Genomic DNA, 14,693 nt, shown 5'->3' with positions numbered 1-14,693 from the left:
GGCAGGATGCCTTCCTGTCTTAAGGAGGCAATCTTAGACTTTTTCTGAAGAAGCCTGCATTGGATCCCTCAGAGTTAAGCAACTAGAGGCCTGTCTCCAATGTTCCATGGTTGGGCAAAGTAATTGAGAGGTTGGTGGCCTCCTAGCTCCAGATAGTCTTGGAGGAAACAGATTATCTATATACCCATTTCACACTGGTTTTTAGGCAGACTATGCGGTGTAGACTTCTTTGGTCATCCTGATGGATGATCTCCAATGGGGAATTGACAGAGGGAGTGTGACTCTGCTAGTTCTTTTGAATCTCTCTTTCGATACTATCAACCATAGTATCCTTTTGGACTGTCTGAGAGGGTTGGGAGTGAGAGGCACTGCTTTGCAGTGGTTCTGTTCCTTCCTCTCAGGCAGACTCCAGATAGTGTCGCTTGGAGACACTGTTCTTCAAAATGTGAATTTTTATATGGCTTCCCTGAGGGCTCCATACTATTTCCAATGCTGTTTAACATCTACATGAAACCACTGGGAGATATCATCAGGATATTTGGTGAGGTGTGTTTTCAGTGTGCCGATGACACCCAAATCTTTTTCTCTATGTCAACATCAGCAGGAGAAGTCATAATCTCCATAAATGTATGCCTGGAGGCTGTGATGGGCTGGATGAGGGAGAACAAACTGAGACTGAACCCAAATACAATAGAGGTACTTATTGTGTAGGGCCAGGAGACAGTTTTGATCTACCAGTTCTGGATGGGGTCACACTTATCCAGAAGGAACAGGTACACAGACTGGGAGTGCTTCTGGACCCAAACCTCCCCCCCCCATCTGTATGTGGAATGAATTTTGTTCTGGGTGGGAGTATCAAGGCAGTGTGTGCACACATGCATTCAAAGTGGGGCCTTCCTGATTCAACCTGAGCGGGATCCAAAATTAACTGAGCAGACATTTTTTAAAAACCTGTTAGCGCAGGCGTGTGTGCACGCCTTAAAAGAAACACTGCTGGAGTCTCATTTTGAGGCACTGGTCAGGTGCTTTCTGTCAGCTTCAGCTGATACACCAGCTGTGTCCATTTCTTGAGATAAAATGACCTCAAAATGGTAGTACATATGCTGGTAATCTCCCTGCTAACTGAGCAAAGAGGTACCTTTTTAAAGTGGTGATAGCAGGAGATCAACTGCCCTATCCATCCCAAGCACAGCATCCTACAGTGGCTGTTGCTGGTGTCCATCTTGTTTCTTTTTTAGATTGTGAGCCCATCGGGGACACTGAGCCATTTTTATATCTATGTAAACTGTTTTGGGAACTTGTGTTGAAAAGTGGTGTATAAACATCATATTTGTACTAGCCGACCCGCACAGAGCATCTATGTGCTCTTTGGGGCTGGCTGTTGCCCCTCTCCCTCCTGCCCCGAGCATTTTACCTCACCGGGTGGCCATATTCGGCTGGACTTCACTGCCGCCACAGGCCCCCCTTACCAGGTGGCCAAAAAAGGCCCCATCGCCACCATTCCTCCTCCCATGTGGCGATCAGGGAAGTCCCACCACCCATTTCCCTCCCGCCCTGGCCTCCAACAGGCGCCGGGCTGCGCTCCGCCACCCGTTTCCCACTAACCCCCCCGCCTCCGGCGGCCAGGCCAGGCTAGGCTTTGCTGCCACTGCCTCCTCCCCCTTACCCGGGACGGCCTGGCCACCACAACGACCAATCCTCCTGGGTGTGTCTCAGCCTATCAGATGCCTCAGCCGCCCAGCCAATCAGCTGGGCGCCGGGACACACATTCTAAAGGCACACCCAGGAGGATTAAATATATAGAAGATATGTGCTCTGTGGGACAGCTTTTGTACATAGTACAGAAATTGCAGTTAGTACAGAATGTGGCAGCCAGGTTGGTTTCTGGGTCATCTTGAAGAGACCATATTATTCCTATATTAAAAGAACTACACTTACTCCCGATAGGTTTCTGGGAAAAATACAAGCTGTTGGTTATAGCCTAAAGCCCTAAACAGCTTAGGCCCAGGATATTTAAGAGAACATCTTCACAATGAGCCACATCATTCATTGAGATCATCCAGAGAGGTCCATCTGCAGTTTTTTTTAAAAAATTATTATTATTTTTACATTTATATCCCGCTCTTCCTCCAAGGAGCCCAGAGCGGTGTACTACATCTTGTAGTACATGAAAGAGCTTCTCTTTCACAACAACCCTGTGAGTAGGTTAGGCTGAGAGAGAAGTGACTGGCCCAGAGTCACCCAGCTAGTATCATGGCTGAATGGGGATTTGAACTCGGGTCTCCCCAGTCCTAGTCCAGCACTCTAACCACTACACCACGCTGGCTCTATACTGCTTCCTGCCTCTCGCTGAAGATAGACAAGTATATGGCCTGTGTGTCAAAATATCAGCAGTTCCTGTCCTTGAAAGATAATGCAAATGACCTGCCTGAGCCTTTCAAGTCCAGATTTATGGTGGCAGTTGCCACCAGATCCTCTGGTTCAGAGATAGGCTTTTTTCTGCTGCTGTCTGGAGACACTGGAATGTGCTCCCTGCTGAAATAAAAGCCTCCCCATCTCTGACAACTTTTTAAAAGTCTTTAAAGACACATTTATTCACCTAAGCTTTTTAATGAGACTTGTGCTTTTAATTGTGTTAAGGTTTTAATTTCTGTTTTAATTTGTTATAAACTGCCCAGAGAAGGAAGTTAGGGGCACTGTACAAATAAAATAACTTAGATTCCATTAACTTCATTGGGAGCTAGTCATGACTAACATGTTATAATAGCAACCTGATCTGGATCGTGATCCGTTGCATTCATAATGAATGGGGTTCTGCACCTGCTCACGGACCGATTAACTAGCTCCTCGCTCCGCCCCCAACTGACATGCACGTGACCGTGCTTCCATTATCCCTGTTTTAATTTTTAAAATTAGGCTGCTTCAAGAAATACCTGCAGCTTTTTGATAAAATGTTCTTTCATCAACCCTATAAGATTGTGTTTTGAAGGCAAAGGGGAAGGTAAGAGCTAAAATTTTTACTAAATTCTTGTTCAGTAAATCTTTCCCACCCCACATTCAGTCTCTGTAACACAGGGCTCTCCAGATGCCAGCTCACTGTGGCACCTGAGCCAGGCCACAGACACATGTGAGCAGGAGATGGCAAGCAAAGTGGGCGCATGTTGTTCTCTCCTGCGGCTTGTGCTCATCTGTTGCTGTCCAGCAGATGGATGGGACCAGGCACAAAACTAAGGCAGTCAAGGCAGGGAGTCGTTTCCCATGGAGCAGAAGACATTGCTGAAGTATGAGCAGCAAGTCCATGTCTCTCTCCCCGCCCCTCGTGGAGCAGAGGGTGTTGCCGGCTGGCCACATACGCACACACAAGCAAATAGGCTAATGGACAGACACAACACTATGACTGAATGAAAACTAAGATTACATATAGTAAATGAAAACTACAAACTAATGTAGATAACAGATACATACAATATTATACGGAAGGTGAGAGGGTTATCTTCATTTAAACTAGACCTCAATAATCCAGAAAGCTGAAAAATGAATATGGTTCCTAATTTATGGGGCTGGCGCCTAGATTTTTTTAAAAAAACTTTTGAGGCCTTTGTATCAGAGCAGCTTTAAATAGATTTGAACTGTATCTGCCACATAGTGACAGTTGGGTCTATGCATAAGGTAGCATTCCATTTCTTTGTCATCTGTAACTGTCACCCACTCAGTTTGTATAAATGGTACTAATGACTTTTGAAAGATGACTAGTGCCTTGTTCTTGCTTGATCCTTTTTGACTACTTGAAGATAAGACTCAATTCTTCATTGATCACCTGTTCAGAGTACTTCAAAGGAACCTGCCAAATTTTACCTATGCATACCCTTCAGACTTGATAACAGAAGTGTATTGTTCTTGAGTACCCAAACCAGACTACAAAATGTAAATTAAGAATTTCAGCATCAGTTTTGCTTGGGTTCATTCACAGTCTTGAGGAGTTCAGAACCTGTTGACTGAATTGATAATCAGTATGAGTGTCCTATCTATCGCCATCATTGGCAAGGTAGTCTTTATACCTACATCATATATGTAATCAAGCTAGTAATATAAACCTTTCAGTAATTGTTCTATATGTGTAGCAAAGGTATAATTACCAAAAATATCACTTTAGAATTTATAAATTGTGGAAGATTAGTAGGTGCTGCCAGTGAACATGGAATAATCATTTCACTTGTACCTTTTAAGAGTATCCCCAAGGTAGCCATGTTTCTTAAGTGTTCATCTTGAATGCTGCAAAAAAGGCCATATGAAGTGTTGGAGAGTTTTTGAAAGATTTATATTGCATATGTTCTAGACTAGTCTCTTACTCCACATGGATGCCAAATTAGAATGATGGTGCTGCAGAAATTTTTCAGGCAACCAACTAGAAGATATTTGGGCTCAAGGAAACTTGAGAAATGGGATAAATGGCATTGCAATAGGAAAACTACCCCCTCCCCCCCAAAAAACCACCTCATTTGCCAATTTGTAATTTATTTCTTTTTCTATGTAAACCGCTTTGAAAAGTGGCATATAAATATTAGTTAGAAATAGTTTAGAAGTCAACAGTTGGTACTGATACAGATGTAACACTGGCTTAACTCATGATATGGATGATACAGAATGTGCCATTGGCTCATGCACTCCCTTCTCCTCTGTCCCATAGAGAATTTCCTCCTCCTTTTGCTTTGTCAGACTGTATTTGCTGTGGTATCCAAATCAGTAAGCTATCATTTAAACCAGGAGTTATCAACCTTTGGCACTCCAGATGTTGCTGAACTACAACTTCCATCATTCCCAGCTGTAATTTGTTGTGGCTGGGAATGATGGGATGTATAGTTCAGCAGCATCTGGAGTGGCACAAGTTGGGATCCCCTGCTTTAAACCAAGATTTGGAGGAAATGAGATGACAGAATTTGAGCCACTGCTCCCTAACTGTAGTTTGCACGCTGTAGGAAATTGGGAACATGTTTTTCCCTACCCTCTGGAACAAGTTCTCACTTAACCACAGTCAATGTGAGTTCTGGCATTCCACTTAACCACAGTTCTTGGGAGGGAGAGGGATAAATTTCCTCCAAGAAGGGGTGTAGAGAAACAATCCTGAGGCTGGTTCCCAGCTTTTACTAATTGGTTAACAGAAAGCAACTGCAGTGCCTCACATAGTTGATGCTGTGGTTGTCTACCTTTTTAGAAATACCTTAAATATGCAGAAAATGAAAGGATACAGCCACTTAGTTTTGCTTGTCGGCAAAATCACAAATCTTACTTTTGTGATAACTATTTGTGGTAGATTATGATGCATTTTGCTGCTTCCAAGTAGATATCAAAATTCAATTAATAAACTGCTAGTTTATCTATTGAAGACTGAGTTGACCTATTATGAATTTGTATAGTCTCTTACAAATGTAGGTAATAGCACATCTGGTTATTATTGTGAATATATTGGCTTGGAATAATAAAGCAAAGGAAAGATGAAAGAAAACTAAATCCAGTATCCCTGCCCTGCTATTAACTGTACTTTGGTAGAGTCAGAGTGTGTCTTTCACTACTCAGGTTCCCTTTTCCTTTTATTCTAGGAACACCATCTCCAGCGGGCTATTTCAGCACAGCAGGTATATGGAGAGAAGAGGGATAATATGGTCATACCAGTCCCAGAGGCAGAAAGTAATATTGCCTATTATGAATCTATATATCCTGGAGAATTTAAGATGCCAAAGCAGCTTATTCACATACAGCGTGAGTATTCTTTATAAATAAATGTCTTAATTTCACAGATAATTCTAGGGTGCATTTTTCCCTAGTGGTAGGAGATCCTCAAAACGGTTATGGAGTGCACATGCTCGAGACAGAACTGGACATGTGACTCTTTGTAGGCGTAACTGCCTTCCAGTTCCAGTTCTGTCTTGCTCGGGACTAGACGGCTATTGAGAGAGCTCTTAGTTTTCTACAGTCTTTTCTCTTCGGATCTCCGTTGGTTCGTTTGCTTACCTTATCAGCTTCTTCTCAGTTCTTTACTACGTGCTCAGCTTTCCTCTTCTTAAACTCCACATGAGACTCCATGATGGGTTGTGTCCCACCCCCGAGATCTCTGCAGAAGCATCTGTTGGGTCAACTGAGAACTTCTGAAATTTCAGAAATCAGCTTTAGTAATATTAGTATAAAACAAAGGGTGTGGCCATGTCTAGTTGGTGTGGCCCTGGTGGCGCAGTGGTAAAACTGCTGCCCTGTAACCAGAAGGTTACAAGTTTGATCCTGACCAGGGGCTCAAGGTTGACTCAGCCTTCCATCCTTCCGAGGTCGGTAAAATGAGTACCCAGAATGTTGGGGGCAATATGCTAAATCATTGTAAACCGCTTAGAGAGCTCCGGCTATAAAGCGGTATATAAATGTAAGTGCTATTGCTATTGCTAGTGCTAGTTGGTTGCAGAAGATGGTTGGCAATACTATTATTTGGGGAATATCCTCTAGGTCTTTTCCCCAAAGGGCTCACAATCTAAAAAGGAACATAAGATAGACACCAGCAACAGTCACTGGGTATGGATAGGGCCAGTTACTCTCCCCCTGCTAAATAAAGAGAATCGCCACGTTAAAAGGTGCCTCTTTGCCAAGTTAGCACTTTGTTCTGGTAGTATTCCATGCTATATATCTATGTAAATCTGTTTGTTCTGCATCTCAGATATGACAGATTAATGAACTTTATATTTAACATGGGTCTTTACAGAATTATTGAGTTGCAGGCTACTCAGGATATCTAGGGCTAGAGCTCCCAAAAGATGGCTGTCCATCTTCTGTTTGAAGCCCTTCAGTGAGGGAAAGCACACCAACCTCCTAAGTACAGTGAGGGAAATAAGTATTTGATCCCCTGCTGATTTTGTCCGTTTCCCCGACACAGAAATGACCAGGCTATAATTGGAATGGTAGGTTTATTGTAGCTGTGAGAGACAGAATAAGAACAAACAAACCCTCAAAAGCCCAGTGCCCAAAAGTCAGCGATGGATTTGCATTGTAGTGAGGGAAATAAGTATTCGATCCCTCCACAAAAGATGTCTTAGTACTTGGTGGCAAAACCCTTGTTGGCAATCACAGAGGTCAGACGTTTCTTGTAGTTGGCCACCAGGTTTGCACACAACCCAGGAGGGATGTTGTCCCACTCCTCTTTGCAGATCCTCTCCAAGTCAGAAAGGTTTCGAGGCTGATGTTTGGCAACCCGAACCTTCAGCTCCCTCCACAGATTTTCTATGGGATTAAGGTCTGGAGACTAGCTGGGCCACTCCAGGACCTTCATGTGCTTCTTCTTGAGCCACTCCTTTGTTGCCTTGGCTGTGTATTTTGGGTCATTGTCATGCTGAAATACCCATCCACAACCCATTCTCAATGCCCTGGCTGGGGGAAGGAGGTGCTCACCCAAGATCTGACAGTACATGGTCCCGTCCATCGTCCTTTCGATGCGGTGAAGGTGTCCTGTCCCCTTAGCAGAAAAACACCCCCAAAGCATAATGTGTCCACCTCCATGTTTGACGGTGGGGATGGTGTTCTTGGGCTCATAGTCAGCATTCCTCCTCCTCCACACACGGCGAGTTGAGTTGATGCCAAAGAGCTCGATTTTGGTCTCATCTGACCACAACACTTTCGCCCAGTTCTCCTCTGGATCATTCAGATGTACATTGGCAAACTGCAGACGGGCCTGTTACACGTGCTGCCTTGAGCAGGGGGACCTTGCGGGCACTGCAAGATTTCAGTCCTTCACGGCGTAGTGTGTTACCAATTGTTTTCTTGGTGACTATGGTTCCAGCTGCCCTGAGATCATTGACAAGTTCCCCCCGTGTAGTTCTGGGCTGCTTTGTCACCGTTCTCATGATCATTGCAACTCCACGAGGTGAGATCTTGCATGGAGCCCCAGACCGAGGGAGATTGACAGTTATTTTGTGTTTCTTCCATTTGTGAGTTATCGTGCCAACTGTAGTCACCTTCTCACCAAGCTGCTTGGCGATAGTCTTGTAGCCCAGTCCAGCCTTGTGCAGGTCTACAACCTTGTCCCTGAAATCCTTCGATAGCTCTTTGGTCTTGGGCATGGTGGTGAGTTTGGAAGCTGAGTGATTGCTTGCTTCTATGGACAGGTGTCTTTTATACAGGTACTGTCACAAGCTGGGATTAGGAGCACTCCTTTACAGAGGGTGTTCCTCATCTCAGCTCGTTATCTGCATATAGTGAAAAGACACCTGGGAGCCTGAAATCTTGCTGGTTGATAGGGGATCGAATACTTATTTCCCTCACTACAATGCAAATCCATCGCTGACTTTTGGGCACTGGGCTTTTGAGGGTTTGTTTGTTGTTATTCTGTCTCTCACAGCTACAATAAACCTACCATTCCAATTATAGCCTGGTCATTTCTGTGTCAGAGGGCAAACGGACAAAATGAGCAGGGGATCAAATACTTATTTCCCTCACTGTAACTGGTTCCATTCTCAAATTATTCCTGTTCTTTCTCCTAATGTTCATCTGAAATCTACCCTCCTGTAAAACCCATTAGATCTAGTCATCCTCTGGGACAGCAGAGTAAGTCAATTCTTCTGTGCAACAGCCCTTCAGGTATTTGATTAGGTATTCTTTCTGCTTGTCAGTCTCCAGTGGTCCAGGACTGGGCTGCTCTCTAACCAATGCACTAGGAGACAGGTTCTTAGAATACAGACTTGGCCAGATGTGGGTTAGGAGGTACCTCCCACTTTCTTTCTGCAGCCAGTTATTCTCCTGTCTGTGAATGGATGCAGGTTCACAGCCTGGCCAGAGAGACCAGCTACAGCTGGTTATTCTTTCCTCCTGTCTGGTCAGACAAGAAAGAAAATTGTGTGTAACCTAATTTTAAAGGAACAATCTAGCCAAGCCAGCTCAGTGCTTTCCCAGCATATGGGGTCAAGGAAATGTCTAACAGCAGTGACTAGGTATTATAAAATGGGCAGTTTCTAAGTTGAATTCATCTACTTCTTAAAGCACCTTTAGTGCAACACCTTTAACTGATTTTGCCCTTTTTGTCAACAACACTAGAAAATGAAAAACATAAATGCACTTTTTCCTCCCTCCCCCTCCCATCAGCTTTTAGTTTGGATGCTGAGCAGCCAGATTATGACTTGGATTCGGAAGATGAGGCCTTTGTGAATAAGCTGAAGAAAAAAATTGAGATTTCTCCTTTGCAATTTGAAGAGATGATTGATCGGCTAGAAAAAGGCAGTGGTCAGCAGGTACAGCATTATTTCAAATAATTGAAATTATTATAAGAACTGAATGTATGAAAGTGACATGCTTGGGTTTTACCTTCAGCCAGTCAGCCTGCAGGAGGCCAAATTACTCTTGAAGGAGGATGATGAACTGATTAGAGAAGTGTATGAGTACTGGATTAAAAAGAGGAAAAACTGTCGAGGTCCCTCTCTTATCCCAGCAGTGAAGCAGGAGAAGCGTGATGGTTCCAGCACAAATGATCCTTACGTTGCATTTAGAAGACGAACAGAAAAGATGCAGACCCGAAAAGTAAGTATAAGGGTGACTCTCATTATCCGTGGATTCCACATATCTGCAGTCAAGAAAAAGACACCCAACCTTGACAAACGTGTGGTGGGGGTGGGGGGACTTGCTGACTTCACGCATCAGCAGGTCGGAGCTGGCCGGAAATTACCATGGAGGTTATTTCTGGCTGCCATATTATAATTTTTTTTTTTTAATGGGTGGGGGACGTCGATTTGGGGTTACAGCACAGCAAAGTAAGAAGTCCCCTCCCCTCTGCAAAATTCGGCCTATTTTCTGCCATTTTCAGCCAACCAGAAACCCGATCCCTGTGATCCCATAGGATCAATTACTCAATATTCACGGATTGCCATTTATGTAAAACTGAGTGGGTTTATCTTTCTGTACCATTTTTAAAAGGTTTAGGTGTATCTCTGGAGTAACAGACCCTGCTTTCAAAGTCATCTGTTGTGGCGAAACGAACACAGAGTCTTATGGCACTTTAAAAGTGTTGTAAGTCTCTTGTGCTTTGTAATTTATAATTGACTATCACAATTGAAGTGAATGTTCATGCCCAGAGGGATTTAATATAAATCCGTTCCCTCTGGCCATGAATGCTCCAAAATCCTTACTGCTTGTCTAACTCTAAACCTAAATGGTTAGATTCATAGCAATGCAACTTTTTGTTGTTGTTAGAATCGAAAAAATGATGAAGCTTCATATGAAAAGATGCTCAAACTGCGTCGGGATTTGAGTCGTGCAGTAACTATTCTAGAGATGATAAAGAGAAGGGAAAAAAGCAAAAGAGAATTACTGCATTTAACACTGGAAATTATGGAAAAGAGGTAAAAACACATGACTATTACAGGACTCTTGTGTTAAAATGATGTCATTATTAAAGAGCAGAGTAGTATTCTGTATCTTTACACAAGGATATAAAATGGGTTTTTTGTAATAAAGTAGTAAAGATTTAACTCTGCCATCACTGGACAAATTTTATTAGTATTAATAATAATATTAATTATTGGTGGACACCTAACTCAAAATAAAGGGTCACCTTAAATGCAGTCTTTATTTTGGCATATTAATATCTATATGAATACCATATTTTTCATGAAACTGTTGCTGTATTTGGATAGTCAGTGTCCTTTTTATCAGATTGGTCCTAATGCCAACTAGATGAAAAATTTGAGTATCCTGGTGCTTGTACTTGCAGCCAACCAAAGTTATGGGATCTTGCAGTCATAAGTGAACAACTGGGTATGCCCTCAGGCTTAATATTTGTTGACTTGGTAGACATCAGAGTTTGATGGTTGAGTTTAGCTGTTACTGAAGTACAGGGTGTTTTTTTTAAAAAGCTGGGTACCTTTGTTACTTCAAAATTGTGGCATTCCGTAATAACTATTCCCCATGCTAAAATAATTAAGCTACTTGTAAAGTAGTTGTAAAAGTTTGTGATCTCATTTGAGACAACCACAGTGCTGGGGGGTGGGGCAGGGCAGGGGGATAGAGACAGAGAATAAATATGACTAACAACATCTAAAAATTAAATGTGCTAGTTGTATGACTGGTGATACCAACTGAGAATCCCATACTTATCTTCCTCCGCCTTCATTTGGAATCTGTTAACTGTAATAATGTCATCAGAATTTTGGTTTGGTTTCATATTATTCTGTGGGAATGTTACCTTACCAGCAGCATCTTACCCAAAGTCTGCATTCACTAGGTAATTTAGGGTTGTGCAAATATTAATGTCATAAAATTCAATGAAGCATTTTCTTTTTAACTTTCAGATACAATTTGGGTGATTATAGTGGAGAGATCATGTCTGAGGTAATGGCACAGCGACAGCCTGTGAAGCCTACCTATGCTATCCCTGTTATTCCTGTTCCTAATAGCACTCAGTTTAAACACCAGGAAAGTGTGGAATTGAAGGAATTTAAAGTCAACAAGGTGACTACATCTTCTAAAAATGTGTGTAGTGCTTAATCTGTTGCTGATATGACAAAACAGCCCTTTGCGGGGGTGCTATAAATACACTTAATAACTCTTGTGATTTTAATGCATGAAGTGTAAAGATACCTGCTCTCTACACTGGGTTCATTAGGTTCCATGTTCCCAGTTTCCATGTTCATTAGTGATGGTGAATTCCCTAGTCACTTTAAATAGTGTTGCATCACTATGGTACACAAAGGCAACTAAATGCACTTGTAAGATAGAATTTTGGTGTAGATGTGCAAAACAATTATTTGGAAAATACAAATAATTGGCTTATTTTCAGTCAACACTACCTTATAATGCCAGCTTTATTTAATTTACTCTGCAACTGTAAACTCAGTATGCATGTGTATAAGGTCTTGCACTCAGAGTACTGTAAACGTTTAACACGTTCTGCAGTGGAAACTTGGACCTCCTTTAGAACACAACTATTTCAAGTATAATTGAAGTTAACACAAATGTTAAACAAATGCATTTTCCTTACATTATTGCTCAGCTGGTTCTTGTTTCTGCTTGTCATTTGGGATCTTATAATTCCATAGTTCTAAGTGTGGATAGGATGGCAGCCCCAGAGTCCTTAGATTTCTCTAAACCAGCATACAGAAGTAAAGCAAAATGTAGTGTTGCAATTCATTCTGTCTTTGTGTTTCTGCTGACTAGGTACAGTGTTGTTTAATGAACATTGATAAGACCACTAACCAGTTTCTTTTCTTTCAGCAAGAAAAGGCTGATGCTATACGACCCAAGAGAAAATATGAGAAGAAGCCCAAAGTTGTACCTTCAGCTACTGCTGCTACTCAGCAGACAACTCCTGCTGCACAGCCAGTCTTTAATGCTAAAGATATGAATCAATATGACTTTCCCAGCTCTGACGAAGAACCTCTTTCCCAAGTATGGCTTCCATATTTTTAATATGATTTAGGAAGGAAAGAAAATTCTTCCAGAACTGAAGAAAGTGTCCTTCAATTCTTAACTGCGCACTCTCTCTGTATGTTTTAAAGGTCTTATCTGGCTCGTCTGAAGCTGAGGAAGAAAATGATCCTGATGGTCCATTTGCTTTCCGTAGGAAAGCAGGCTGTCAATATTATGCTGTAAGTCTCGCGTTTCTGAAACTTCTGAATACTGATATTCACAGCTAGAGAAGTGTGTTTTAATTCTTCTGTTACTTTTTGTCCTTCAAGCCTCATTTAGACCAAACTGGTGACTGGCCCTGGAGTAGTCCGAAAAAGAGAGCATTAGGAGACGAGCGTTATAGATACTGCTTAACAACCCTTACTGTACCCCAGAGGTGCATAGGGCTTTCACGTAGACGGGTTGGACGTGGTGGAAGGTAGGCTTATGGTTAACAAGTTCATGTTGATGTTAAACTAAAATTGTAGTTGTCTTAAGAAGTCAGAATGCAGTATAATATACTACATATCTTAACCAGCTCTCAAACATTTTTTTAATAGTGTGGCTCTATGGCTTTATTCAGATAATCCAATCATGTGCCACAGGAACATGTTATGCAGTCACATACCTCCCTCTTACTTTTCTGGATTGCTCAAACTACAATTTTCTGCAGCATCAAGACTGGACACACTATGGTTGCCACTAACATTTCAAACCATGGTTCTCGTAACTGCTTCAGTGCATAGTTTCAGTTCCATGGTTTGTAAATTTGCACTAACCCCAATTGTGTAATTCAGACATCATAGCAAATTATAGTTGTAACTTGCCTAGGGAGCAAGAGGTTGCTGGTTCGAATCCCCGCTGGTATGTTTCCCAGACTATGGGAAACACCTATATTTGGCAGCAGCAATATAGGAAGATGCTGAAAGGCATCATCTCCTATTGCATGGGAGATGGCAATGGTAAACCCCTCCTGTATTCTACCAAAGGAAACCACAGGGATCTGTAGTCACCAGGAGTCGACACCGACTCGACGGCACACCTTACCTTTACATTTTTGGTAGCATTTTGTTGTGTTGCTCTGCAAATCTTTTGACTTATCCTGGGCAGTGAAGAATATGTATTCAGAACATGTATTGAAACTGAAAGTTGGTAAGATTATTTGTAGGTGGTAATTGCCAAATAGGCTTGAAACTGATGAAATACCTGCACACACATTTAAACATAGCCCAGTTTGCTCATCCTTTTGTATATTTACAAAAGGATGGGTAAGCTAGGCTATTTTCAAGTATATTTGACATATTGTACAGGGTTTCCCCCACTCTTATTACAGCAACTATAGAACCTCTGAAACTGTTGTTGGTTTCCATGTTAGTGCTTTTCCTTCCTGGTCTGTGTGCCTATTCTGTTATTTCTGTTCAGTTTTCTGATCAAAATTAAATCTTTCTTAAAAGACAGTTTTCCCCCCATGACCCTTTATGAAAGACCTTTTGACGTCCTCACTCCACTGACAACTCTATGTATCTTTCAGTGTTTTGATGTGCAGTTCTGTAGAGGAGAATGCTTTTCTTCTAGATCTTTATATGCCACTAAGAGAAACTTTTAACAAACGTAAGCTACAAAATGCACATTAAAAATATTGTTACAACTGGGAATGGCATGTTGATATGTAGCTCATGCTGCCATGTTAACAGCACACTTTTTTTGTGATACATGAAATCTTCATGGTGCTTTGCTTGTTCACATGGTTCTTAATTCAGAACATCTTCAGCATACAGAAGGGAAATGTTAACAATTGATTTGGAAGTCTTGTGGCACAGGATTCCCAAAACTTGTACTGGCTGTAACTAAAGTGCTTTGTTTGAGCTTGAATGCTATAAAAATGATGATCTTCTTACTTTTTAGGGTACTACTGGACCGAGCCTATTCAGAGAACAACAGTGCGTTTTGCCAGCTGGATTCAGAAATGCTTTCCTCACAACTACACTCTTCAATCAATCAATTTGCCAATACCTCAGAAACAAATACCTCGGACAGATCTTTCTCTAAAGACCTCAGTCAGATACTAGTCAATATCAAATCATGTAGATGGCGGCATTTTAGGCCTCGGACACCATCTCTACATGACAGTGACAATGATGAACTTTCCTATAGGAAATTACACAGGAGTGTAAATCGAACTGGCACAGCACAACCTGGGACCCAGACATGCAGTACCTCTATACAAAGTAAAAGTAGCAGTGGTTCAGCACACTTTGGTATGTTCATTTTGACAAACTTAATTCTAA

At 42.0% G+C, this 14,693-nt stretch overlaps 1 protein-coding gene across 7 annotated transcripts in view; it reads left to right on the top strand.

Moving 5' to 3' along the window:
• The window catches only part of EPC1 (enhancer of polycomb homolog 1), a 67,491-nt gene that overhangs the window by 38,135 nt on the left and 14,663 nt on the right, over positions 1 to 14,693 (top strand). For 5 of the 7 annotated variants that reach the window (XM_053260632.1, XM_053260635.1, XM_053260634.1 and 2 more), the window contains 9 exons: positions 5,598 to 5,757; positions 9,112 to 9,257; positions 9,337 to 9,543; positions 10,213 to 10,361; positions 11,310 to 11,490; positions 12,232 to 12,405; positions 12,516 to 12,605; positions 12,696 to 12,844; positions 14,311 to 14,663. In XM_053260632.1, the coding sequence (XP_053116607.1) occupies positions 5,658 to 5,757; positions 9,112 to 9,257; positions 9,337 to 9,543; positions 10,213 to 10,361; positions 11,310 to 11,490; positions 12,232 to 12,405; positions 12,516 to 12,605; positions 12,696 to 12,844; positions 14,311 to 14,663 (1,549 nt within the window). In that variant the 5' untranslated portion in view covers positions 5,598 to 5,657. The remainder of the gene's footprint in view (positions 1 to 5,597; positions 5,758 to 9,111; positions 9,258 to 9,336; positions 9,544 to 10,212; positions 10,362 to 11,309; positions 11,491 to 12,231; positions 12,406 to 12,515; positions 12,606 to 12,695; positions 12,845 to 14,310; positions 14,664 to 14,693) is intronic. The other 2 variants (XM_053260636.1, XM_053260630.1) reach the window with 1 other exon arrangement.

The sequence above is a fragment of the Hemicordylus capensis genome, chromosome 6, assembly GCF_027244095.1.
Source record: "Hemicordylus capensis ecotype Gifberg chromosome 6, rHemCap1.1.pri, whole genome shotgun sequence".
NCBI lineage: Eukaryota > Metazoa > Chordata > Lepidosauria > Squamata > Cordylidae > Hemicordylus > Hemicordylus capensis.
The sequence above is the reverse complement of the archived record's forward strand: the minus strand, read 5'-3'. Positions and strand labels throughout refer to the sequence as shown.